The sequence below is a fragment of the Heptranchias perlo genome, chromosome 3 (assembly GCF_035084215.1).
Source record: "Heptranchias perlo isolate sHepPer1 chromosome 3, sHepPer1.hap1, whole genome shotgun sequence".
NCBI classification, from domain to species: domain Eukaryota; kingdom Metazoa; phylum Chordata; class Chondrichthyes; order Hexanchiformes; family Hexanchidae; genus Heptranchias; species Heptranchias perlo.
In genome coordinates, this window is record NC_090327.1 from 34,780,927 (window position 1) to 34,805,867 (window position 24,941).

At 45.0% G+C, this 24,941-nt stretch overlaps 2 protein-coding genes across 2 annotated transcripts in view; both read left to right on the forward strand.

Annotated features, from left to right (window-relative positions):
- The window catches only part of LOC137308048 (elastase-1-like), a 32,357-nt gene extending 25,452 nt beyond the window's left edge, over window positions 1-6,905 (forward strand). The window contains exon 8 of the mRNA XM_067976990.1: window positions 6,879-6,905. Coding sequence (XP_067833091.1) covers window positions 6,879-6,905 — 27 coding nt within the window. The remainder of the gene's footprint in view (window positions 1-6,878) is intronic.
- Window positions 6,906-14,430: 7,525 nt separating this feature from the next.
- ptpn23a (protein tyrosine phosphatase, non-receptor type 23, a) overlaps window positions 14,431-24,941 on the forward strand; it is a 115,643-nt gene continuing 105,132 nt past the window's right edge. Inside the window, exon 1 of the mRNA XM_067978769.1 lies at window positions 14,431-14,525. Within this exon, the coding sequence (XP_067834870.1) occupies window positions 14,442-14,525 (84 nt within the window). The 5' untranslated portion in view covers window positions 14,431-14,441. The remainder of the gene's footprint in view (window positions 14,526-24,941) is intronic.

Below are 24,941 nucleotides of genomic sequence, written 5' to 3' on the forward strand. Positions count from 1 at the left end.
GGCCTTCTTTATTATATTACCTGTTGCTTTGTATGCCACAAGCTGTAAGGCCTTTCAATTCAAGGACAATAACAGCTGCTTAAATTTCTGATGTAAAGAGAAACTCCCAGAACTCTTTACCAAGCAGAGCAGAATGATAATGAGTAGGAAGGAAGGAGGAAAAATTCAAGGGGGAGGCTGTAGAGGTCAAAAAGAAGAGTTGTCAGTTGACTTTCGGAGTGATGGAGGTGATGAGGGAAAATGATTGTGGGACAGAATTCTAAAGGGCAAGGTGTGATGGCTGAAAGATTAGCCTCCTGTAATGAAATGGAGGGAACAGTGTCAGAGGAGTAGATTGCGTGTGGGGGATGCTGAAGAAGATCTCTCAGATAGGGTAGGGAATGAGACCATGAAAGAACTTGGAAAGGACTTGCCGTAATGAGTATCTGTAGAATCTACTTTGTAAGAAACTGTTACAAATCTCTTTTATTTAAATAAACGTTGATGTTGTGTTGTATCAAATGCATGAAGAGCGAATCCAGATGTTTGGAATGTTTTATTCCAAATTGTGCCCTTGTTGAAATCTGGGAGAGATAGAATCAAAAAAAATCACAACTACTAAACATGTAGAATCTTAAAATTAATTATTTTACATTCAGTCGTCATACGAGGCTGGCTATAGATGTCACAAGACATGACCATCATGCATTCCTCTTTGCCCTCACCCACAGCTGTCAATATTCGTTGAACAAATCTGTTGCTTACATGAATTTGATACTTCAGATACCCCATCATCACATCTAACAGTCGACACAGATAACTTGTCTTTTTGTGATCACCTCAGCCTACCAGTGCTTCAGCAGTAACCTTGCTACCCTTGTGCAACCAGCTGTGTGTGGCTCAGCTACACGCAGCCTTTACCAACTGAGCTACTAAACGACATTTTACATAAAATGTATGCCCTGGGCTCTTTATAACTGTCATCTTTATAGCTTAAAATCTAAGGAGGAATGAATCAGGATACAGCTGAGAGGAGCCGAGCCGAGCGGAGGGAGCGTCCGATAAAAGGCGGGATTTCAGAGCGCTGAGAGGAGCCGAGCCGAGCGGAGGGAGCGTCCGATAAAAGGCGGGATTTCAGAGCGCTGAGAACAGCTGAGAGGAGCCGAGCCGAGCGGAGGGAGCGTCCGATAAAAGGCGGGATTTCAGAGCGCTGAGAACAGCTGAGAGGAGCCGAGCCGAGCGGAGCTGCGACCGAGTTCGAAGTGACGTCAGGAATCAGATCGGGACGCGACACAGGGGAGGCACCTGATTGGTGAGTAGGTTCAGGTGAGTATTTCTCCTTATCTACAGTAACTGAAGTAAAAGGAAAGGGAAGGTCTGCAGGTCTTATAGGAAGTAGCGTTTATTTTTTAGTGAATCAAGGTCCCTAGTGTAGTTAACATTCTCTAAATTGAGAACAATTTAAAGGAGTAAACTCCTTAAAGGGAGTGGTAAGTAGTTTTTCTTTCCTTTTTTTTTCTCTTGACATTGTAGTTGTTCTTAAGCTAATTTAAGGGTTAAGTCATGGCAGGAGATCCCAGCGCCGTGTCATGTTCCTCTTGTGGGATGTGGGAATTCAGGGCTCCTTCCTGTATCCCTGATTCCTTCACCTGCGGGAAGTGTGTCCAGCTGCAGCTATTGTTTGACCGCTTGATGGCTCTGGAGCTGCGGATGGACTCACTTTGGAGCATCCGCGATGCTGAGAAAGTCGTGGATAGCGCGTTCAGTGAGTTGGTCACACCGCAGATAAAAATTACTGAGGGAGATAGTGAATGGGTGACCAACAGACAGAGGAAGAGTAGGAAGGCAGTGCAGGGGTCCCCTGCGGTCATCTCCCTCCAAAACAGGTATACCGTTTTGGATACTGTTGGGGGAGATGGCTCACCAGGGGAAGGTGGCAGTGGCCAGGTTCATGGCACCGTGGCTGGCTCTGCTGCACAGGAGGGCAGGAAAAAGAGTGGCAGAGCTATAGTGATAGGGGACTCGATTGTAAGGGGAATAGACAGGCGTTTCTGCGGACGCAACCGAGACTCCAGGATGGTATGTTGCCTCCCTGGTGCAAGGGTCAAGGATGTCTCGGAGCGGCTGCAGGACATTCTGGAGGGGGAGGGTGAACAGCCAGTTGTCGTGGTGCATATAGGCACCAACGATATAGGTAAAAAACAGGATGAGGTCCTACAAGCTGAATTTAGGGAGTTAGGAGTTAAACTAAAGAGTAGGACCTCAAAGGTAGTAATCTCAGGATTGCTACCAGTGCCACGGGTTAGTCAGAGTAGGAATGACAGGATAGCTAAGATGAATACGTGGCTTGAGAGATGGTGCAAGCTGGAGGGATTCAAATTCCTGGGCCATTGGAACCGGTTCTGGGGGAGGTGGGACCAGTACAAATTGGACGGTCTGCATCTGGGCAGGACTGGAACCAATGTCCTAGGGGGAGTGTTTGCCAGTGCTGTTGGGGAGGGTTTAAACTAATGTGGCAGGGGGATGGGAACCGATGCAGGAAGTCAGTGGGAAATAAAGTGGTGACAGAAACAAAAGGCAGTAAGGGAGAGTGTACAGAACATGACCGGACAGATGGTCTGAGAAAGCAGGGCAAAGACCAAGGGAAGTCTAGATTAAACTGCATTTATTTCAATGCAAGAAGTCTGATGGGCAAGGCAGATGAACTCAGGGCATGGATGGGTACATGGGACTGGGATGTTATAGCTATTACTGAAACATGGCTAAGGGAGGGGCAGGACTGGCAGCTCAATGTTCCAGGGTACAGATGCTATAGGAAAGATAGAGCAGGAGGTAAGAGAGGAGGGGGAGTTGCGTTCTTGATTAGGGAGAACATCACGGCAGTAGTGAGAGGGGATATATCCGAGGGTTCGCCCACTGAGTCCATATGGGTAGAACTGAAAAATAAGAAGGGAGAGATCACTTTGATAGGATTGTACTACAGACCCCCAAATAGTCAACGGGAAATTGAGGAGCAAATATGTAAGGAGATTACAGACAGCTGCAAGAAAAATAGGGTGGTAATAGTAGGGGACTTTAACTTTCCCAACATTGACTGGGACAGCCATAGCATTAGGGGCTTGGATGGAGAGAAATTTGTTGAGTGTATTCAGGAGGAATTTCTCATTCAGTATGTGGATGGCCCGACTAGAGAGGGGGCAAAACTTGACCTCCTCTTGGGAAATAAGGAAGGGCAGGTGACAGAAGTGTTAGTGAGGGATCACTTTGGGACCAGTGATCATAATTCCATTAGTTTTAAGATAGCTATGGAGAAGGATAGGTCTGGCCCAAAAGTTAAAATTCTAAATTGGGGAAAGGCCAATTTTGATGGTATTAGAAAGGAACTTTCAGAAGTTGATTGGGAGAGTCTGTTGGCAGGCAAAGGGACGTCTGGTAAGTGGGAGGCTTTCAAAAGTGTGTTAACCAGGGTTCAGGGTAAGCACATTCCTTATAAAGTGAAGGGCAAGGCTGGTAGAAGTAGGGAACCTTGGATGACTCGGGAGATTGAGGCACTAGTCAAAAATAAGAAGGAGGCATATGACATGCATAGGCAGCTGGGATCAAGTGGATCCCTTGAAGAGTATAGAGATTGCCGGAGTAGAGTTAAGAGAGAAATCAGGAGGGCAAAAAGGGGATATGAGATTGCTTTGGCAGATCAGGCAAAGGTGAATCCAAAGAGCTTCTACAAATACATAAAGGGCAAAAGGGTAACTAGGGAGAGAGTAGGGCCTCTTAAGGATCAACAAGGTCATCTATGTGCGGAACCACAAGAGATGGGTGAGATCCTGAATGAATATTTCACATCGGTATTTACGGTTGAGAAAGGCATGGATGTTAGGGAACTTGGGGAAATAAATAGTGATGTCTTGAGGAGTGTACATATTACAGAGAGGGAGGTGCTGGAAGTCTTAACGCGCATCAAGGTAGATAAATCTCCGGGACCTGATGAAATGTATCCCAGGACGTTATGGGAGGTTAGGGAGGAAATTGCGGGTCCCCTAGCAGAGATATTTGAATCATCCACCGCTACAGGTGAGGTGCCTGAAGATTGGAGGGTAGCAAATGTTGTGCCTTTGTTTAAGAAGGGCGGCAGGGAAAATCCTGGGAACTACAGACCAGTGAGCCTGACATCTGTAGTGGGTAAGTTGTTAGAGGGTATTCTGAGGGACAGAATCTACAGGCATTTGGAGAGGCAGGGACTAATTAGGAACAGTCAGCATGGTTTTGTGAGAGGAAAATCATGTCTCACGAATTTGATTGAGTTTTTTGAAGGGGTAACCACGAAGATAGATGAGGGCTGTGCAGTAGACGTGGTCTACATGGACTTCAGCAAAGCATTTGACAAGGTACCGCATGGTAGGTTGTTACATAAGGTTAAATCTCATGGGATCCAAGGTGAGGTAGCCAATTGGATACAAAATTGGCTTGACGACAGAAGACAGAGGGTGGTTGTCGAGGGTTGTTTTTCAAACTGGATGCCTGTGTCCAGCGGTGTGCCTCAGGGATCGGTGCTGGGTCCGCTGTTATTTGTTATTTATATTAATGATTTGGATGAGAATTTAGAAGGCATGGTTAGTAAGTTTGCAGATGACACCAAGATTGGTGGCATTGTGGACAGTGAAGAAGGTTATCTAGGATTGCAACGGGATCTTGATAAATTGGGCCAGTGGGCCGATGAATGGCAGATGGAGTTTAATTTAGATAAATGTGAGGTGATGCATTTTGGTAGATCGAATCGGGCCAGGACCTACTCCGTTAATGGTAGGGCGTTGGGGAGAGTTATAGAACAAAGAGATCTAGGAGTACAGATTCATAGCTCCTTGAAAGTGGAGTCACAGGTGGATAGGGTGGTGAAGAAGGCATTCAGCATGCTTGGTTTCATTGGTCAGAACATTGAATGCAGGAGTTGGGATGTCTTGTTGAAGTTGTACAGGGCATTGGTGAGGCCACACTTGGAATACTGTGTACAGTTCTGGTCACCCTATTATAGAAAGGATATTATTAAACTAGAAAGAGTGCAGAAAAGATTTACTAGGATGCTACCGGGACTTGATGGTTTGACTTACAGGGAGAGGTTAGACAGACTGGGACTTTATTCCCTGGAGAGTAGGAGGTTAAGGGGTGATCTTATAGAAGTCTATAAAATAATGAGGGGCATAGATAAGGTCGATAGTCAAAATCTTTTCCCAAAGGTAGGGGAGTCTATAACGAGGGGGCACAGATTTAAGGTGAGAGGGGAGAGATACAAAAGGATCCAGAGGGGCAATTTTTTCACTCAAAGGGTGGTGAGTGTCTGGAACGAGCTGCCAGAGGCAGTAGTAGAGGCGGGTACAATTTTGTCTTTTAAAAAGCATTTGGACAGTTACATGGGGAAGATGGGTATCGAGGGATATGGGCCAAGTGCAGGCAATTGGGACTAGCTTAGTGGTATAAACTGGGCGACATGGACATGTTGGGCCGAAGGGCCTGTTTCCATGTTGTAACTTCTATGATTCTTCTATGATTCTATGATACCGATACTGTTCTGCATAATTTTGGATTAAGGGACAGTTCAAGAAAGCAAACACAGATTCATCCTGGGCCACCTCAAGCACATTGTAGTTTCAGGCTAGAGTTGGCATTGCCTTTGGAGCAGGCGATCTACCCTTTAAGCATGGACATTGAGTCACATAGGAAGAACGTTGAGAGTGAGAACATTTAATATTTTATTTTAAAGAAAGATGGAATCTCATGCTGATTACAAAAACAAAATAGAAGGTCCCCCGTGTGGCCTAGTAGGAAAAGGCACTATCGCCATACGGACCAGAAACTGATGTCTCATGTGGAAGCACGTTCCATGGACACCAGCCTGGTACCTTGCCCACATGGTCATTCTTCATAATTGAGCTGAGACTGAGTGCCATCAGACTACTCAACCATCAGTGGTATCACCTTGGCATCCTATTTGACGCTGAGCTGAGCTCCCGACCCCATATTCCCTCCATTACAAAGACTGCCTACTTCCACCTCCGTAATATCACCCGTCTCCGCCCTGGCTCACCCCATTTGCTGCTGAAACCCTCATCTATGCTTTTGTTACCTCCAGACTCAATAATTCCAACGCTCTCCTGGCCAACCTCCCATCTTCCACCCTCCATTAACTTAAGCTCATCCAAAACTCTGCTGCCCATATCCTAACTTGCACCAAGTCCCATTCAACCATCGCTGACCTACATTGGCTTCCGGTCCACCAACGCCTGAATTTTAAAATTCTCATCCTTGTGTACAAATTGCTCCAAGGCTTCACCCCTCCCTATCTCTGCAACCTCCTCCAGCCCTCCAAGAACTCTCTGTTACTCCAAATCTGGCATCTTGTGCATCCACTACTTCTTTTGCCTCACCATTGGCTGCCATGCCTCCAGCTGCCGAGGGCTAAGCTGTGGAATTCCCTCCCTAAACATCTCTGCCTATCCACCTCTTTCTCCTCCTTTAAGACACTCCTTAAAACCTATCTCTTTGACCAAGCTTTTGGTCACCTGTCTCAATGTCTCCTTGTTTGGCTCGGTGTCAATTTTTGTCTGATTGCATTCCGGTGAAGCGCCTTGGGACGTTTTACTGTGTTAAATGTACTATATAAATGCAAGTTGTTGTTTTTGTTATCACAGCTGAGTCAATCCTGTCCTCACCCAACATCCGCGCACATACTTTCTAGAAAAAGGCAGTAGGAACCCTGGCTGATTTTTGATTTTTCCTCCCTATAGGCCTTGGTAATTGTAGCATCCCGACTGCAATCTCAGCTGAGAGCACCTAACTCAGTAGAGGCTGGGAATACAATCTGGTATCCTCATCTATAATTTTTATATTTGTTCCCTTTTTTTCAGACCATGGAACAAAATGGTGGCAGTTAAGATGATTCCAACATATTATCAACTGAATAACGTCCAGCAAAACCATATGTCTGCAGTGTTTTAAACCAAACCTGTAAATAAAAATGGGATGAGCTGATTTAACCTGCGTTCATTTCATTTTTCCTTTGCCACCATGTGATTTGCTTTTGTAGTAATAAACAGAATTTTAAAATTTCTATTATTTGAGATTCTACCCAACTTTTCAGCAATGCTGAGTGGAGCAACCAATTTCTCCCAAGTGCTTTAGCATCTGTGTCCCTGTCCCAGGCTAGATTACAGACAAGGGTCACTGTGGTCAATTGCAGTCTTGCCTACTGACACCAGCTGCATAAAGCCAATGCAGCACAGCGTGCAGACCAAACATAGGAAATTTTGTGTGGCTCACTATAACACTGTGCAGTAACTTATCCATTAAACAGGGAGATCTCTCAGCTCTGCAATAGGCGGCATATCTTTCCACTGTCCTGTTTTAATTAGAACATCATAACAGTAAACTCAATTTTAAGAAAAGCAACGGCAATGTTCAAAGCTCCCAAGCCAGCATTCGACAATTGGGGGGACTCTCTCAAATGAAGAAATAACCATCATCACGTCCTGTAAACCCTCTGTTTAGATGATTTTATTTTTACTGATTCTTGGGATGCGGCTCATCCCTAATTTCCCTGGGCCATCGTCTTGAACCGCTCCAGTGTAGCAGTTAAGAGACAACCACATTGGCGTGAGACTGGAATCACATATAGGCCAGACCGGGTAAGCCGGGTAGGTTTCCCTAAAGGACATTAACAAACCAGTTGGGTTTTTATGACAAAAAATAAACTTTTCTTGTTATGATTGCCTCTTATTCTACTGCTTCTACACCAATTCAACATGATAGCATTTGTTGACGATACCTGCAAAAGCAGTCTCCAGGGATTTTATGGCCTCTGTTTGGCATGTCCCCCATGTTAACAGAGCTAAGATTGGGAACACAATGCATGATGGGATCCTAACAGCTGCTGTTATTCACAATGCATTGTTTCACTGTGCCAATCCGCAGTTTCATAAAAGTTTTTGTCAACATACAGGTGCGTACACTGGGCAAGACCCCCAAATATGGATGCTTTCAGAAACACAAAAAGGCTCATTTGGTTTAACAAATTCTATGGTCCAATTTTAAATTTATACTGGTCCTAGAGTTACCAACTCTGGTTGGACATATTGCTGGAGGTTTCATCATGTCACCTCTCATCTCAAACCACTGTCTACAGCCAAACAGCCTTTTTTCCACATCTCTAATATTTTTATAATTAATAAACAAAAGTCTTCAAAGAAAATTTAAAAAGCACATTTTTTAAAAATTCCCCCAATTATTTTTTTCCCCAGGGTTGCTCGCAGCAATGTCCAGATTAATTTTTAATTCCTGGAGACTCCAGGATAATTGTGGAGGGTTGGCAGCCCTAACTGGCCCCCATTTGGTTGAAAAATTTCCTTCTTTAGATAGAATTCACTCACCAGTCAACACAGTGGGCAGCAGTCATGATCCAAATGACAGTAACAATGGTGCATGTGTGACAGAATGCACCAGGGTTTGATTGGACTCTGTATTGCAGAGATATCTGAAGAACATGGACAGCATCAGATTGGTATGGAGTCAGTGCTGAAGCTTCATTGAGAGCATAGGAATTTTTAGGGACAGTTGCTTTTGTTATTTTTCTCCTAGAATTATGATTCTATGATTCTTGTTCTCCCTTCCAAAATCAGAATGGAAGAAAGCAGAGGATGAGAAAAGACTCTGCTGTCCATCTTGCTGGTCCCAAAATCATCCACTCCCTCAAATTTCTATCCAATTCTCTCTTAACTTTTTTTCGCACCATTTTTCCCTGCCCCCTTGGGCAGTCCATTTCACACATTTATCATCCCTTACATAATATAATTAATTCAAAAGTTTCAGTGCACCTTCTTTCTTCTAGGTTTCAGCCATGTCAGGGTCCTAGAGTTTATGGCAATCTCTAAATATATTGAGATTCAATGTATCTATTGCCTTAAGAATCTTGAATACTTGTATAATATCTTCAATGAATCTTCTATTCATCAGAGTGAACATTCCCAGGCTGTTCAGTCTTTTCTCACATACCTTAAGCTAGGTATCTGTTTGGTTGGCCTTTCCTGCACTGTTTCCAATTCCTAGATATCCTTGCTGTAGCTCAGCAACAAGAAATTTTTTTTATTCGTTCATGGGATGTGGGCTTCGATGGCAAGGCCAGCATTTATTGCCCATCCCTAATTGCCCTTGAGAAGGTGGTGGTGAGCCGCCTTCTTGAACCGCTGCAGTCCGTGTGGTGAAGATTCTCCTACAGTACTGTTAGGAAGGGAGTTCCAGGATTTTGACCCAGCGATGATGAAGGAACGGCGATATATTTCCAAGTCGGGATGGTGTGTGACTTGGAGGGAAACGTGCAGGTGGTGTTGTTCCCATGTGCCTGCTGCCCTTGTCCTTCTAGGTGGTAGAGATCGCAGGTTTGGGAGGTGCTGTTGAAGAAGCCTTGGCGAGTTGCTGCAGTGCATCCTGTGGATGGTACACACTGCAGCCACTGTGCGCCAGTGGTGAAGGGAGTGAATGTTTAGGTTGGTGGATGGGGTGCCAATCAAGCGGGCTGCTTTGTCCTGGATGGTGTCGAGCTTCTTGACTGTAGTTGGAGCTGCACTCGTCCAGGCAAGTGGAGAGTATTCCATCACACTCCTGACTTGTGCCTTGTAGATGGTGGAAAGGCTTTGGGGAGTCAAGAGGTGAGTCACTCGCCGCAGAATGCCCAGCACCTGACCTGCTCTTGTAGCCACAGTGTTTATGTGGCTGGTCCAGTTAAGTTTCTGGTCAATGGTGACCCCCAGGATGTTGATGGTGGGGGATTCGGCGATGGTAATGCCGTTGAAAGTCATGGGGATTTAGTTAGACTCTCTCTTGTTGGAGATGATGTGGAGATGCTGGTGATGGACTGGGGTGGACAAATGTAAGGAATCTTACAACACCAGGTTATAGTCCAACAGTTTTATTTGAAAATCACAAGTTTTCGGAGATTATCTCCTTCGTCAGGTGAGTGAGTGAATGAGAGGTTCTCAAATCGCATATCTTATATTAGGCTGGGACATCATCACACCAATCAAAGGTGTCGTTGGTGTTCAGACAGGTTAGCCACGGAAAACAGTAGGTCCCAGTATACTGAATACACAATGGGTCAAATTACACAGACAAAGAGAGAAAGAGACCCGAAAGACAGAGAGAGAGAGAGAGAGAGAGAATGTCCAGTTGTATTAAAAACAGATAACTTTTTTTTCCTGCTGGTGGGGTTACGTTGAGGCGTTGGTGGACCGGAAGCCAATGTAGGTCAGCGATGGTTGAATGGGACTTGGTGCAAGTTAGGATATGGGCAGCAGAGTTTTGGATGAGCTTAAGTTAATGGAGGGTGGAAGATGGGAGGTTGGCCAGGAGAGCGTTGGAATTATTGAGTCTGGAACCCAAGATCCCGGTTGAGGCCGTCCTCATGGGTGCGGAACTGGGCTATCAATTTCTGCTCGATGATTTTGCGTTGTCGTGTTTCTCGAAGGCCACCTTGGAGAATGCTTACCCGATGATCGGTGGCTGAATGTCCGTGACTGCTAAAGTGTTCCCCGACTGGGAGGGAACCCTCCTGTCTGGCAATTGTTGCTCGGTGTCTGTTCATCCGTTGTCGCAGTGTCTGCATGGTCTCGCCAATGTACCATGCTCCGGGGCATCCTTTCCTGCAACGTATGAGGTAGACAACGTTGGCCGAGTCACAGGAGTATGAACCACGTACCTGGTGGGTGGTGTCCTCTCGTGTGATGGTTGTATCTGTGTCGATGATCTGGCATGTCTTGCAGAGGTTGCCGTGGCAGGGTTGTGTGGTGTCGTGGACGCTGTTCTCCTGAAAGCTGGGTAATTTGCTGCGAACGATGGTCTGTTTGAGGTTGGGTGGCTGTTTGAAGGCGAGTAGTGGAGGCATGGGGATGGCCTTAGCGAGGTGTTCGTCGTCATCGATGACATGTTGAAGGCTGCGGAGAACATGGGGTAGTTTCTCCGCTCCGGGGAAGTACTGGACAACGAAGGGTACGCTATTGGTTGCGTCCCGTGTTTGTCTTCTGAGGAGGTCCCACACAACCCTACCACGGCAACCTCTGCAAGACATGCCAGATCATCGACACAGATACCACCATCACACGAGGGGACACCACCAGGTACGTGGTTCATACTCCTGTGACTCGACCAACATTGTCTACCTCATACGTTGCAGGAAAGGATGCCCCGGAGCATGGTACATTGGCGAGACCATGCAGACACTGCGACAACGGATGAACGGACACCGAGCAACAATCGCCAGACAGGAGGGTTCCTTCCCAGTCGGGGAACACTTCAGCAGTCAAGGACATTCAGCCACCGATCTTCTGGTAAGCATTCTCCAAGGCGGTCTTCGAGACACACGACATCGCAAAATCGTCGAGCAGAAATTGATAGCCAAGTTTCGCACCCATGAGGACGGCCTCAACCGGGATCTTGGGTTCATGTCACGCTACACGTAACCCCACCAGCAGGAAAAAAAAGTTATCTGTTTTTAATACAACTGGACATTCTCTCTCTCTCTCTCTCGCTCTCTGTCTTTCGGGTCTCTTTCTCTCTTTGTCTGTGTAATTTGACCCATTGTGTATTCAGTATACTGGGACCTACTGTTTTCTGTGGCTAACCTGTCTGAACACCAATGACACCTTTGATTGGTGTGATGGTGTCTCAGCCTAATATAAGATATGCGATTTGAGAACCTCTCATTCACTCACTCACCTGACGAAGGAGATAATCTCCGAAAGCTTGTGATTTTCAAATAAAACTGTTGGACTATAACCTGGTGTTGTAAGATTCCTTACATTTGTTGGAGATGGTCATTGCCTGGCACTTGTCTGTTGCAAATGTTACTTTCCACTTATCAGCCCAAGACTGAATGTTGTCCAGGTCTTGCTGCATGCGGGCATGGACTGTTTCATTATCTGAAGAGTTGCGAATGGAACTGAATAATGTGCAATCATCAGCGAACATCCCCATTTCTGACCTTATGATGGAGGGAAGGTCATTGATGAAGCAGCTGAAGATAGTTGGGCCTAGGACACTGCCCTGACGAACTCCTGCAGCAATGTCCTGGGGCTGAGATGATGGGCCTCCAACAACCAGTACCATCTTCCTAGGTATGACTCCAGCCAATGGAGAGTTTTCCCCCGATTCCTATTGACTTCAATTTTACTAGGACTCCTTGGTGCCACCCTCGGTCAAATGCTGCCTTGATGTCAAGGGCAGTCACTCTCACCTCACCTCTGGACACAGTACTCCAAGTGTGGCCATACCAGTGCTTTTCACAAACCCATTATCAAGTCTCGGGATTTGTGCTTGAACCCTCTGACTATACAACCCAAAATCTGGCTAGCTTATCTTAATGTTGCTGCACACTGGGCTGTTGATTTCAAATAGCTACCTACCAATATCTCTGTATCCCTCTCCTGTGTTGTGTCCTGTAGCCTAAAAACATTTAGTTTATATTTCTACTGTTTATTTCCCTTCCCTAGTCTCATAACCTTGCATTTATCCACATTAATATCAATTGACATTCATTAGCCCACCTTCCTATCCTTGCCGTATCTTTTTCTATTTAATTTGCCTCTTCCATATTGTGTGAGCTCCCCCTAGAATTTGACATCAGTAAATTTACACAGCTTTGTTTTTGTTTCCACTTACAAATCATTTCTCTAAAAACAACAATGGCCCCAGCACTGATCCTGGTGGTACCCCGCTAGAGATGCCCTTAACATGTCGACAGAGTTTCAATTAAAAACACCCTTTGGCTGGTTTAGCGAATTTCCAATTCACCTCAGAAGTCTGGCTCCTACTCAGTGTCTTCCTACCTTGTGATCTAATTGCCTGTGTGACATTATCAAAAACTAATTAGATCACATCCACGGAATTTTCTTCAGAGAACTCCAGTAGTTATGTCAGGCAAAATGTCAGCATAAACTAATATTGTCTCCCTCTTATCACACAATATATATCTAGTTATTTCATTATCCCTTCTTTCAGGATTCCTTCCAATACTTTACCCACAACAGATATTAGGCTCAGAGGCCTTAGGTTTCTGGGAGCGACCTTGTGGTTTTGGTTTGGGGGTATTTTAAGGTTTGAGTTCGGGTACAGGTTAGGATTAGGATGAGTATTAGGGTAGCGTTAGGATTAGCGTTAGGTTTAGGATTATCCCTTACTATCCTAACCTTATTTTCTATTTTAGCGCTCCTGACTAGTTTTCCGTTTGCTTATTTTTATATTTGTATCGGTTGACTGTGCTACCCATAGTTTTATACTTTAGGAAGAATGTTCAGGTTGCACTCGGCATTACTGAGGTCATACCCGCCAGTGCCCTCTAGTACTGACCCTGCTGGAGTTTGCAGGGCCATTGGGAAGTTACATCATTTGCATGGTGCCCACTGCTCCCTGCGCTGCCACGCGCGCATCTTGCCACCCTAATCATACCAGAAACTCTGGCACCTGGCTGCCATCAAGGTGGGGTGCCCATCCCCACCTTCAAGACCCTATGCACGCCCCCTTGGCCCCTTGGCCAATCCATAATTTAAAAAATATATATATCCAGCCTGCCCCACACCATGATGGACGGAAGATTCCTTCACCCGCCCCCCCCCCAGCCATGTAATCTACTGGGAGAGGCAAAAAAAAATCACGTTACCACTAGCCTCCAACCACCCCACGCAGTCAAACAGCCTTTTTTCCCATCTCCAATATTTTTATAACTAATAAATGAAAGTTCAAAGAAAATGAAAAAAAGCACAATTGTTTTAATGCCCCTAGAATTTTTCTCCCATGGTGCTCACAGGAGGGTCCAGGGATTAATATTTAATTCCTGGAGACTCCAGGACAATCCTGGAGGGTTCGCAATCCTTTTTCTCTTTATTCGTTCATGGGATGTGGGCGTCGCTGGCAAGGCCAGCATTTATTGCCCATCCCTAATTGCCCTTGAGAAGGTGGTGGTGAGCCGTCTTCTTGAACTGCTGCAGTCTGAGTACAAACTCCAGAAGGCTTAACGGTCTCCTGGAAAGGACTTGAATTTATAAAGCGCCCTTCACGTCCTCAGGATGTCCCAAAGCGCTTTACAGCCAATTAAGTACTTTTGAAGTGTGGTCACTGTTGTAATGTACTGTTCCTATGTTCCTAATTCTACCATATCTGGTAATTATATTTAAGTTAGTTTATAATCATTGCAGAATTTCAATTTGAACAGTCTGTTATGGTAGCAATCTCCTTCCCTCCCTTTCCTGAGGGAAGCGGGGATAAGGACACTGGCAAAAGCTTCCACCAGTCATTGGTCTATTAGACTGTAGAGTGCAGCTAACACAGGGTTGTACTACAAGTCCCAGAATGCTCGGCTGTCTGTCTTAACGTCACATCCGGCAGTGGCAAAACGGCTTCCGGCTGGTGGTAGTCTGCGTCTTCTCAACATGGAGGCCGTGCCGCGGATGCCGATGATTTGGCTCGACTTGAAGGAAGCTGGGGAGTTTCCCTTCGCCAGCACAGTCCGACAGGTAAGTAACAACAACGGGAAAAGAGCAAATAGCGAGAGCGTAATCGGTATTATCCATCCGAATAAAAGTAATTCGAGCAGGGGTTCGGGCCGGGCAAGGCAGGAGGAGGCTTGTGTCACTCAGGCCCCAGAATGTTCCTGCTGAGTCCCAATGACTCCCAGCAACCTGACTGAGGTCGCTCCTGCGCCTCTCTGTTGCTCTCCTTCAATACAAACTCTTGATTTTTTTTAAACAATTATACATTATAGTTGTATATTTTCCAAGTTTCATGTATCATTTAAAGAAATCTTAGAATTTTCAAAAAAATTGATTTATGAATTCGATTTTTTGCATGTATAATGTATTCTGTTTATAATTTAATATATATTCGTAATCCAATTTTAGATATATTTTCCAGTTGCCAAATTTTGGAACATGTTTTTTTCAATAATTGTAATAAGTTTTGTTTTCCTTTGTTGTTAATAAGTGTCTTTTATATAATTTTTCTATTTGCCAAATTCTAGATTTTTTTTTTGATTTGGAGTGAATTTGTTAGAAACTATTGCATTGACCCTGATTTTGTTCTTGAGCCATGAGTTTTATTTTGAAACTGTAGGCTGTCAAATTGGATAATGTTATAGAAATGCTGGAAATAAACAACATCTGCATCTGAAAAGATAGGTGCGAGTTTAAGGTGTAGCCCTTGGTCTGAACTGGGGTCTGGCTTGTTCTGGTAAAGGGTCTGTAAATGGATACATAAACCTGTCTTCTCTCCTTATGGATGTTGATGGACCTGCTGTGTATTTCCAGCATTTTCAGTTACCTTAGATAAAAAAGATTGTTAAGCGACAGGATATCTAATCTGTTATCAGTTTTAAGTTTGTACATGTGCCAGCTGATCCATTGTGCCTTGGTCTGTCCCTTTTTCTTCTCCCCATCTCTCTTTTCCCCCCCAGGTCTCATGTCACTGGAATTTGAGCACAGATGTCGTTGTATGTGTTGCTTTGTATAATTTTAATACATAATGGAGCCAGCAGCATGAAAATGAACAATGACTGACTCCTGAGTAATGCAGGCCAGGATGCTGTAAAGATACAATTGCCCTTCCCTCTGGGTTAGAGAGGAGAAAAATAGATGAGGGATCTTGTCCCTGATGGTATTGTAACATTCCTGTTGCAAGTGCATGTGTGCTGCTGTCGGATAAATAAATTAGTTTGGTTGTTCTTCCTGCTCCCTGTTCTCTCGGGTGAAATAGCCTGTTTTTTTTCTTTTTTATTCGTTCATGGGATGTGGGCTTTGCTGGCAAGGCCAGCGTTTATTGCCCTTCCCTAATTGCCCTTGAGAAGGTGGTGGTGAGCCGCCTCCTTGAACCGCTGCAGTCCGTGTGGTGAAGGTTCTCCCACAGTGCTGTTAGGAAGGGAGTTCCAGGATTTTGACCCGGCGATGATGAAGGAACAGCAATATATTTTCAAGTTGGGACGGTGTGTGACTTGGAGGGGAACGTGCAGATGGTGTTCCCATGTGTTTGCTGTCCTTGTCCTTCTAGGTGGTAGAGGTCGCGGGTTTGGGAGGTGCTGTCGAAGAAGCCTTGGCGAATTGCTGCAGTGCATCCTGTGGATGGTACACACTACAGCCACAGTGCGCCGGTGGTGAAGGGAGTGAATGTTTAGGGTGGTGGATGGAGTGCCAATCAAGCGGGCTGCTTTGTCCTGGATGGTGTCGAGCTTCTTGAGTGTTGTTGGAGCTGCACTCATCCAGGCAAGTGGAGAGTATTCCATCACACTCCTGACTTGTGCCTTGTAGATGGTGGAAAGGCTTTAGGGAGTCAGGAGGTGAGTCACTTGCTGCAGAATACCCAGCCTCTGAGCTGCTCTTGTAGCCACAGTATTTATGTGGCTGGTCCAGTTAAGTTTCTGGTCAATGGTGACCCCCAGCTTGTTGATGGTGGGGGATTCGGCGATAGTAATGCTGTTGAATGTCATGGGGAGGTGGTTAGATTCTCTCTTGTTGGAGATGGTCATTGCCTGGCACTTGTCAGGCGCGAATGTTACTTGCCACTTATCAGCCCAAGCCTGGATGTTGTCCAGGTCTTGCTGTTAGCTGTTATTGTCCTGGCCTACAGTGGGAGTCCAATAAAAATATTGGAGGCTGCTGGTGCCTGATTCATACTGATTAACATGAAGGGATTGAAGGGCAAAAATTAATTTATGGGCTGTTTTGGGTTGCCTTGTTGTTAGATTCCCTACAAACTACAGACTACTCTGCAATAAATCCATTACACACATGAAAAAGTGTAGCTTATACAGATTTAACATTTTCTGATCTTTGTTCTGCAGTTAACTTAGTCTGTACAGTTATCTCTCCAAGCTGCTGCAGCACAGTTGGCGTAAGGCAGTTTTACTTTAAGGTGGCATGTGTGCAGTATTGGCAACATAAAGGCAGCAAACTCCTTTCCTCCAGTGTCTCGATTCTGAATTTTCATTGGTCCTAAGAGCTTACATCAGTGAATGCAAATTGAGGTCTCCATTGTTTTTGCCCTCCATTGAGCTCAGTAAAGACAAGTGGCACGCCACCTCATGAGGGACAATATGTAAAAATGTTAGGTTTAGGGGTTGCTAAGAAGTGCTGCCTTTTCCAGGTGCATTTTAAACTGGGTTTTGGAAAAAGTATTGCATTGGTGATCAACATGCAGAGTAAGTGCAAATTCCATTAATTCCTAGGCTATTGAGTTTCTGATCTCTGCTGTGTTACAACTTCTCAGTCCCTCCTTGGGGAAGGGATCACATTTGTAGATTGCTGGTATTGCACTTCCTGGTGGTCCAGCTGAAGACCAATTATTTGCATTTATTTTTCTTGAGTAATGAGACCAAAATTACACCTTCCTCTTAAGGAAGCAGTATATTTTAATGAATTTGCACGTTAAGAGTATGTGCTGTCTTTCATTCTCAAAAGTTGCTTTTGTATTGAGAAGTGGGGTGCTTGGATAGCACCACTTAGACTTACAAGTGTTGCTTTCCTTGTTTTCTTCTACTAATGTGCTGTTGGTCCCTATGGAGCCTCTGGAGGGCCAAGAGAAAGATGGGTGCTTTTTGCTATCTCCACTCGCCACTCTCTGATCCCAAGAAGAATTGGGTCTTTGATGCCACTGGAGATAGTGTTCACTTCCTTTAATAGTGATAATGGACATGTGGTGATGAGAGCACACTCTTTGTAATCAGTCTGAAAAGTGTGATTGAACCCAACTTTCCACTGTTGTGTTTGTCATCACAGTTCATAGCTATTAAGCAGTGTTACAAGTTAATTAAACCTGTTAATTCTAGAAATGTATCCTTCTGCTATGCAGCTATAATAGGTAAGTCCTTTTGATCATTAAGGTGTAAGGAATGTATCTTGGAGTCATTTAGCAAGAAAGATGAGAAATAACATTTAAAATGTGCATTTAGCATTGTGGGAACACTAAGGCAGAACTGCTTCAACAACCCTGTTCCCCTTTTGAAGAGGTGGGTTTTGACAGAGACAGAGGCTCCCACGTTTTCTGGCAGAATCCTTCAGCCCACCTCTATGGGCAAGCTATGTATTGTTTTGCTGGATGGCCTGTGCATACTGAAAGATAGAAAAAGCATGGAATGAGAAAAGGACCTTTATATAAGAAATAGGAGCAGGAATAGGCCATACGGCCCCTCGAGCTTACTCTGACATTCAATGAGATCATGGCTGATCTTCGAGCTCAACTCTACTTTCCCACCCAATTTCCATATTCCTTGATTCCCCTAGAGTCCAAAAATCTGTCTGTCTCAGCCTTGAACATATTCAACGACTCAGCATCCACAGGCCTCTGGGGTGGAGAATTCCAAAGATTCACAACCCTCTGAGTGAAGAAATTCCTCCTCATCTCCGTCTTAAATGGCTGACCCCTTATCCTGCGACTATGCCCTTTAGTTCTAGACTCTCCAGCCAGGGGAAACAATCTCTCAGTTTCTATCCTGTCAAGCTCCCTCAGAATCTTGTTTGTTTCAATGAGATCACCTCTCATTCTTCTAAACTCCAGAGTATAGGCCCAATCTCTCATCTTTGTTGCACTGCCTCCAAGGCAAGTATATCCTTCCTTAGATAAGGAGACCAAAACTCTACACACTCTCCAGGTGAGGTCTCACCAAAGCCTTGTACAATATAGCTCAAGATGTGGAGATGCCGGTGATGGACTGGGGTTGACAATTGTAAACAATTTTACAACGCCAAGTTATAGCCCAACAATTTTATTTTAAAATCCACAAGCTTTCGGAGGCTTCCTGAACGGACACCGCACAACAATCGCCAGACAGGAGGGTTCCCTCCCAGTCGGGGAACACTTCAGCAGTCAAGGACATTCAGCCACCGACCTTCGGGTAAGCGTACTCCAAGGCGGCCTTCGAGACACTCGACAACGCAAAATCGTCGAGCAGAAATTGATAGCCAAGTTCCGCACCCATGAGGATGGCCTCAACCGGGATCTTGGGTTCATGTCACGCTACACGTTACCCCACCAGCGAACAAATGTTATCTGTTTTTAATATAACGGGTCAATTGCTGTCGATATGTTTCTGCCTCTCTCGCTCTTTTTTTAATTGGCATCTCCACGTCATCTGTTTTTTTAGTTCTGGCCATTTGTATATTCGGTGGCCTTGTAGGTAACACCTATCTGTCTGAACACTTTGGTTGCCTTGGCAACGGGCAGTTGAAAAGACTTCTGTAATCACCAGGCATTGTTCTGTGATTTATAAATGCGATAGGTTCGAGGATTTCATTTCCACATTCACCTGAGGAAGGAGGAAGCCTCCGAAAGCTTGTGGATTTTAAAATAAAATTGTTTACAATACAGCTCAAGGAATTTCATTCATTTTGGAAGCTTGGCCTTCTATTGGCTATAAACTGTAGGACTGACATTTAACCTCACTCGCCTCCCTCTTCCATCTGCCCATCATAGACTATTGGGACCATTGGGAGTGTACAACTTATCGATCACTATTGATTGATGTCAAATGCTGCTCTATCCGGAGCTTACTATTGAATGTGATGTCTTATCTTTTTCTGTTCTTCAAACGTGCTCTTGTGAGGTATCCTCTTTCTTAAGGTTGCAGGTTTCAACAGTCTCCATGGTTCGCAGTTCACACTTGGGCACTGAACAACAACTTGCATTTATTTAATGCCTTCAGCGTAGAAAAATGTCCCAAGGCACTTCACAGTAGCGTATTCAGCCACAAATTTGCAGATGGCACCAAATTTTAAGATATAGCTAATAAGGTGGACTAGAAACATAGAAAGGTTACAGCACGGAAGGAGGCCATTCGGCCCATTGAGTCCTTACCAACTCTATGCAAGAGCAGTCCAGCTAGTCCCACTCCCCTGCCCTATCCCCATAGCCCTGCAAATTTTTTCCTTTCAAGTACTTATCCAGTTCCCTTTTGAAGGCCATGATTGAATCTGCCTCCACCACCCCCTCGAGCGGTGCATTCCAGATCCTAACCGCTCGCTGTGTGAAAAAGCTTTTGCTAATGTCACCTTTGGTTCCTTTGCCAATCACCTTAAATCTATGTCATCTGGTTCTTGACCCTTCTGCCAATGGGAACAGTTTCTCTCTATCTACACTGTCTAGACCCTTCATGATTTTGATTATCTCTATCAAATCTCCTCTCAACCTTCTCTGTTCCAAGGAGAAACCCAGCTTCCCCAGTCTATCCATGTAACTAAAGTCCCTCACCCCTGGAATCAGTCTGGTAAATCTCTTCTGCACCCTCTCTAAGGCCTTTATATCTTTCCTAAAGTGCAGTGCCCAGATCTGGACACAATATTCCAACTCTGGCCGAACCAGTGCTCCTGAATATGGGCTCAAGGATATCAGTTATACTGGACCTTGGTGAGACCACACCTGGAGTATTGTGTGCAGTTTTGGTCTCCTTACCTTAGAAAGGATATACTTGCCATTGAGGGAGTGCAGCGAAGGTTCACCAGACTGATTCCTGGGATGGCAGGACTGTCATATGAGGAGAGATTGGGTCGACTAGGCCTTTATTCACTAGAGTTTAGAAGAATGAGAGGAGATCTCATTGAAATGTTTAAAATTCTGACAGGGCTAGACAGACTGGATGCAGGGAGGATGTTTCCCCTGGCTGGGAGGTCCAGAACGAGGGGTCACAGTCTCAGGATACGGGGTAGGACGTTTAGTACTGAGATGAGGAGAAATTTCTTCACTCAGGGTAGTGAACCTGTGGAATTCTCTACCACAGAAGGCTGTGGAGGCCAAGTCACTGAATATATTTAAGAAGGAGCTAGATAGATTTCTAGATACAAAAGGCATCAAGGGGTATGGGGAGAGAGCGGGAATATGGTATTTTTTAATTCATTCATGGGATGTGGGCGTCGTTGGTGAGGCCAGCATTTATTGCCCATCCCTAATTGCCCTTGAGAAGGTGGTGGTGAGCCGCCGCCTTGAACCGCTGCAATCTGTGGGGTGAAGGTTCTCCCACAGTGCTGTTAGGGAGGGAGTTCCAGGATTTTGACCCAGCGACAATGAAGGGACGGCGATATATTTCCAAGTCGGGATGGTGTGTGACTTGGAGGGGAATGTGCAGGTGGTGTTCCCATGTGCCTGCTGCTCTTGTCCTAGGTGATAGAGGTCGCGGGTTTGGGAGGTGCTGTCGAAGAAGCCTTGGCGAGTTGCTGCAGTGCATACTGTGGATGGTGCATACTACAGCCACAGTGCGCCGGTGGTGAAGGGAGTGAATGTTTAGGGTGGTGGATGGGGTGCCAATCAAGTGGGCTGCTTTGTCCTGGATGGTGTCGAGCTTCTTGTGTTGTTGGAGCTGCACTCATCCAAGCAAGTGGAGAGTATTCCATCACACTCCTGACTTGTGCCTTGTAGATGGTGGAAAGGCTTTGGGGAGTCAGGAGGTGAGTCACTCGCCGCAGAATACCCAGCCTCTGAGCTGCCCTTGTAGCCACAGTATTTATGTGGCTGGTCCAGTTAAGTTTCTGGTCAGTGGTGACCCCCAAGATGTTGATGGTGAGGAATTCGGCGATGGTAATGCCGTTGAATGTCAAGGGGAGGTGGTTAGACGCTCTTGTTGGAGATGGTATTGAGATAGAGGATCAGCCATGATCATATTGAATGGTGGAGCAGGCTCGAAGGGCTGACTGGCCTACTCCTGCTCCTATTTTTTATGCTTTCTATGTTTTATAAAGGTTCATCATGACTTCCTTGCTTTTGTACTCTATACCTCTATTCATAAAGCCCAGGATCCTGTATGCTTTTTTAATTGCTTTCTCAACCTGCCCTGCCACCTTCAACGATTTGTGTACATATACCCCCAGATCTCTCTGTTCCTGTACCTCTTTTAAAATTGTGCCCTTTAATTTATATTGCCTCTCCTCATTCTTCCTACCAAAATGAATCACCTCGCATTTTTCTGCGATAAATTTCATCTGCCACGTGTCTGCCCGTGCCACCAGCCTGTCTGTATCCTCTTGAAGTCTATCACTGTCCTCCTCAGTGTTCACTACACTTCCAAGTTTTGAGTCATCTGCAAATTTGGAAATTGTGCTCTGTACACCCAAGTCCAAGTCATTAATATATAGCAAGAATAAAGGAAGACATAAAGAGGCTTCCACAGTGGGCGGATAAACAGCAAATGAAATTCAGTATAGTGAGGTGGTTCATTTTGGTAGGAGGAATAAGGTCCTTATTATTATTACTTATTATTCCTTTTACCTTCCAAGGAATAAGGTCACTTATTCCTTGGAAGGTAAAAAAAAAACTAAACCAGGTAGAGGAGCAAAGAGATCCAGAAATAGAGATGCATAAATTGTTAAAAGTAGCAACACAAGTTGATACAGCCATAAACAGTGCAGACAAAGTATTGGGGCTCATTTCTAGAGGAATAGAATACAAAAGGAGAGAAGTAATGTTAAATTTATATACAACCTTGATTAGACCGCACTTGGAGTACCACGTGCAGTTCTGGTCTCCATACTACAAAAGTGATATTGAAGCACTGGAGAAAGTTACAGAAAAGATTCATATGGAGGTTACCAGAATTGAGAGATTGCAACAATCTGGAAAGACTGAGCAGGCTGGTCTTTTTTTTCCTAGAAAAGAACATAAGAACATAAGAACATAAGAAATTGGAGCAGGAGTAGGCCAATCGGCCCCTCGAGCCTGCTCCGCCATTCAATAAGATCATGGCTGATCTGATCCCAACCACAAATCTAAAGAACACAAGAAGTCGGAGCAGGACCCGGCCACATAGCCCCTGGGGCCTCTCCGCCACCCACAGGGCATTGACCGATCCGAACTCAGCTTCATGTCCAATTTCCTGCCCGCTCCCCATAACCCCTAATTCCCTTTACTTCTAGGAAACTGTCTATTTCTGTTTTAAATTTATCTAATGATGTAGCTTCCACAGCTTCCTGGGGCAGCAAATTCCACAGACCTACCACCCTCTGAGTGAAGAAGTTTCTCCTCATCTCAGTTTTGAAAGAGCAGCCCCTTATTCTAAGATTATGCCCCCTAGTTCTAGTTTCACCCATCTTTGAGAACATCCTTACTGCATCCACCCGATCAAGACCCTTCACAATCTTATATGTTTCAATAAGATCGCCTCTCATTCTTCTGAACTCCAATGAGTAGAGTCCCAATCTACTCAACCTCTCCTCATATGTCCGCCCCCTCATCCCCGGGATTAACCGAGTGAACCTTCTTTGTACTGCCTCGAGAGCAAGTATGTCTTTTCTTAAGTATGGAGACCAAAACTGTATGCAGTATTCCAGGTGCGGTCTCACCAATACCTTATATAACTGCAGCAATACCTCCTTGTTTTTATATTCTATCCCCCTAGCAATAAAAGCCAACATTCCGTTGGCTTTCTTGATCACCTGCTGCACCTGCATACCAACTTTTTGATTTTCTTGCACTAGGACCCCCAGATCCCTTTGTACTGCAGTACTTTCCAGTCTCTCGCCATTAAGAAAATAACTTGCTCTCTGATTTTTCCTGCCAAAGTGCATAACCTCACATTTTCCAATATTATATTGCATCTGCCAAATCTCCGCCCACTCACCCAGCCTGTCTATATCCCCTTGCAGGTTTTTTATGTCCTCCTCACTCTCTACTTTCCCTCCCATCTTTGTATCATCTGCAAATTTTGATATGTTGCACTCGGTCCCCTCCTCCAAATCGTTAATATAGATTGTAAAGAGTTGGGGACCCAGCACCGACCCCTGTGGAACACCACTGGTTACTGGTTGCCAGTCCGAAAATGAACCATTTATCCCAACTCTCTGCTTCCTGTTTGATAACCAATCCTCCACCCATGCCAGAATATTACCCCCAATCCCGTGATTTTTTATCTTAAGTAATAATCTTTTATGTGGCACCTTGTCGAATGCCTTCTGGAAGTCTAAATACACTATGTCCACTGGTTCCCCTTTATCCACCCTATACGTTATATCCTCGAAGAAGAGACCTGATGCAGATTTTTAAAATTATAATGGATAGGTTGGATGTAGGAAAACTGTTTCCACTTATGGGTGACTCCAGAACAAGGGGCATAAATACAAGAGAGCCACTAACTGATCAAATAAAGAATTTAGGAGGAATTTCTTTACACAGGGTGGTGAGAATGTGGAATTCACTGCCACGTGGTGTGGTTGAACAGCTAGCGTTGATGAGAAGAGAATAGTGTGATACGGGGGCAGATTGGGAAGACGTAATTCGAGTGGGAGGAGGCTCGTGTGGAGTATAAACACTGGCCTAGACCAGTTGGCCCACGTGGCCTCTTTCTGTGCTGTAGATTCAATGTAAAAAAGAAAATGACGCCTGGAGCAGACAGTATCAAAAAGCCTCCATTTAAGTGGACTGGCAGATCCTCTACACTGGGACTGATTGATTCCCAAAGATGCAAACGAGTAGTTTTGGAACTCTGTTCCTGGGCTACTGCTTGGACAGTACAGTCTAAGTGAATGTTTATATTGTGAAGCCTCTTGCACTGGGGCAGCAATTAAAATTGGATTGCTGGCCTGTTGCTATGGCAGTCCACCCATGGACAGGACAAAATGATAACCAACACTATTTGGCATTGCTTGCTGCAAACTAATGGATGCTGCTGTCAGTACTTCGGCTCCTGTGGCCACTTTGAAAACTTAACTGATATGATGGATTTGAGTACCATGGATGCTGTGGTGTATGCCCTGTTATATGCTGGGGCAGCTCTCGAAGATGTAGAAATGCAGTTGAGTACGCTGCTTATGAAGGGAGTGCACTACGTTCTTATTTTTTGTTCTGTTTCTACAAATGCACAGGACAGTTTGTTGCTAAGAGGGTCTGCTTCTTGCAGACAGTACTTTTAATTTGAGTATGAGCTTGAGTCTCTCGTGCTCCATGGCTGAAGTTTTCCAATCCTCTTG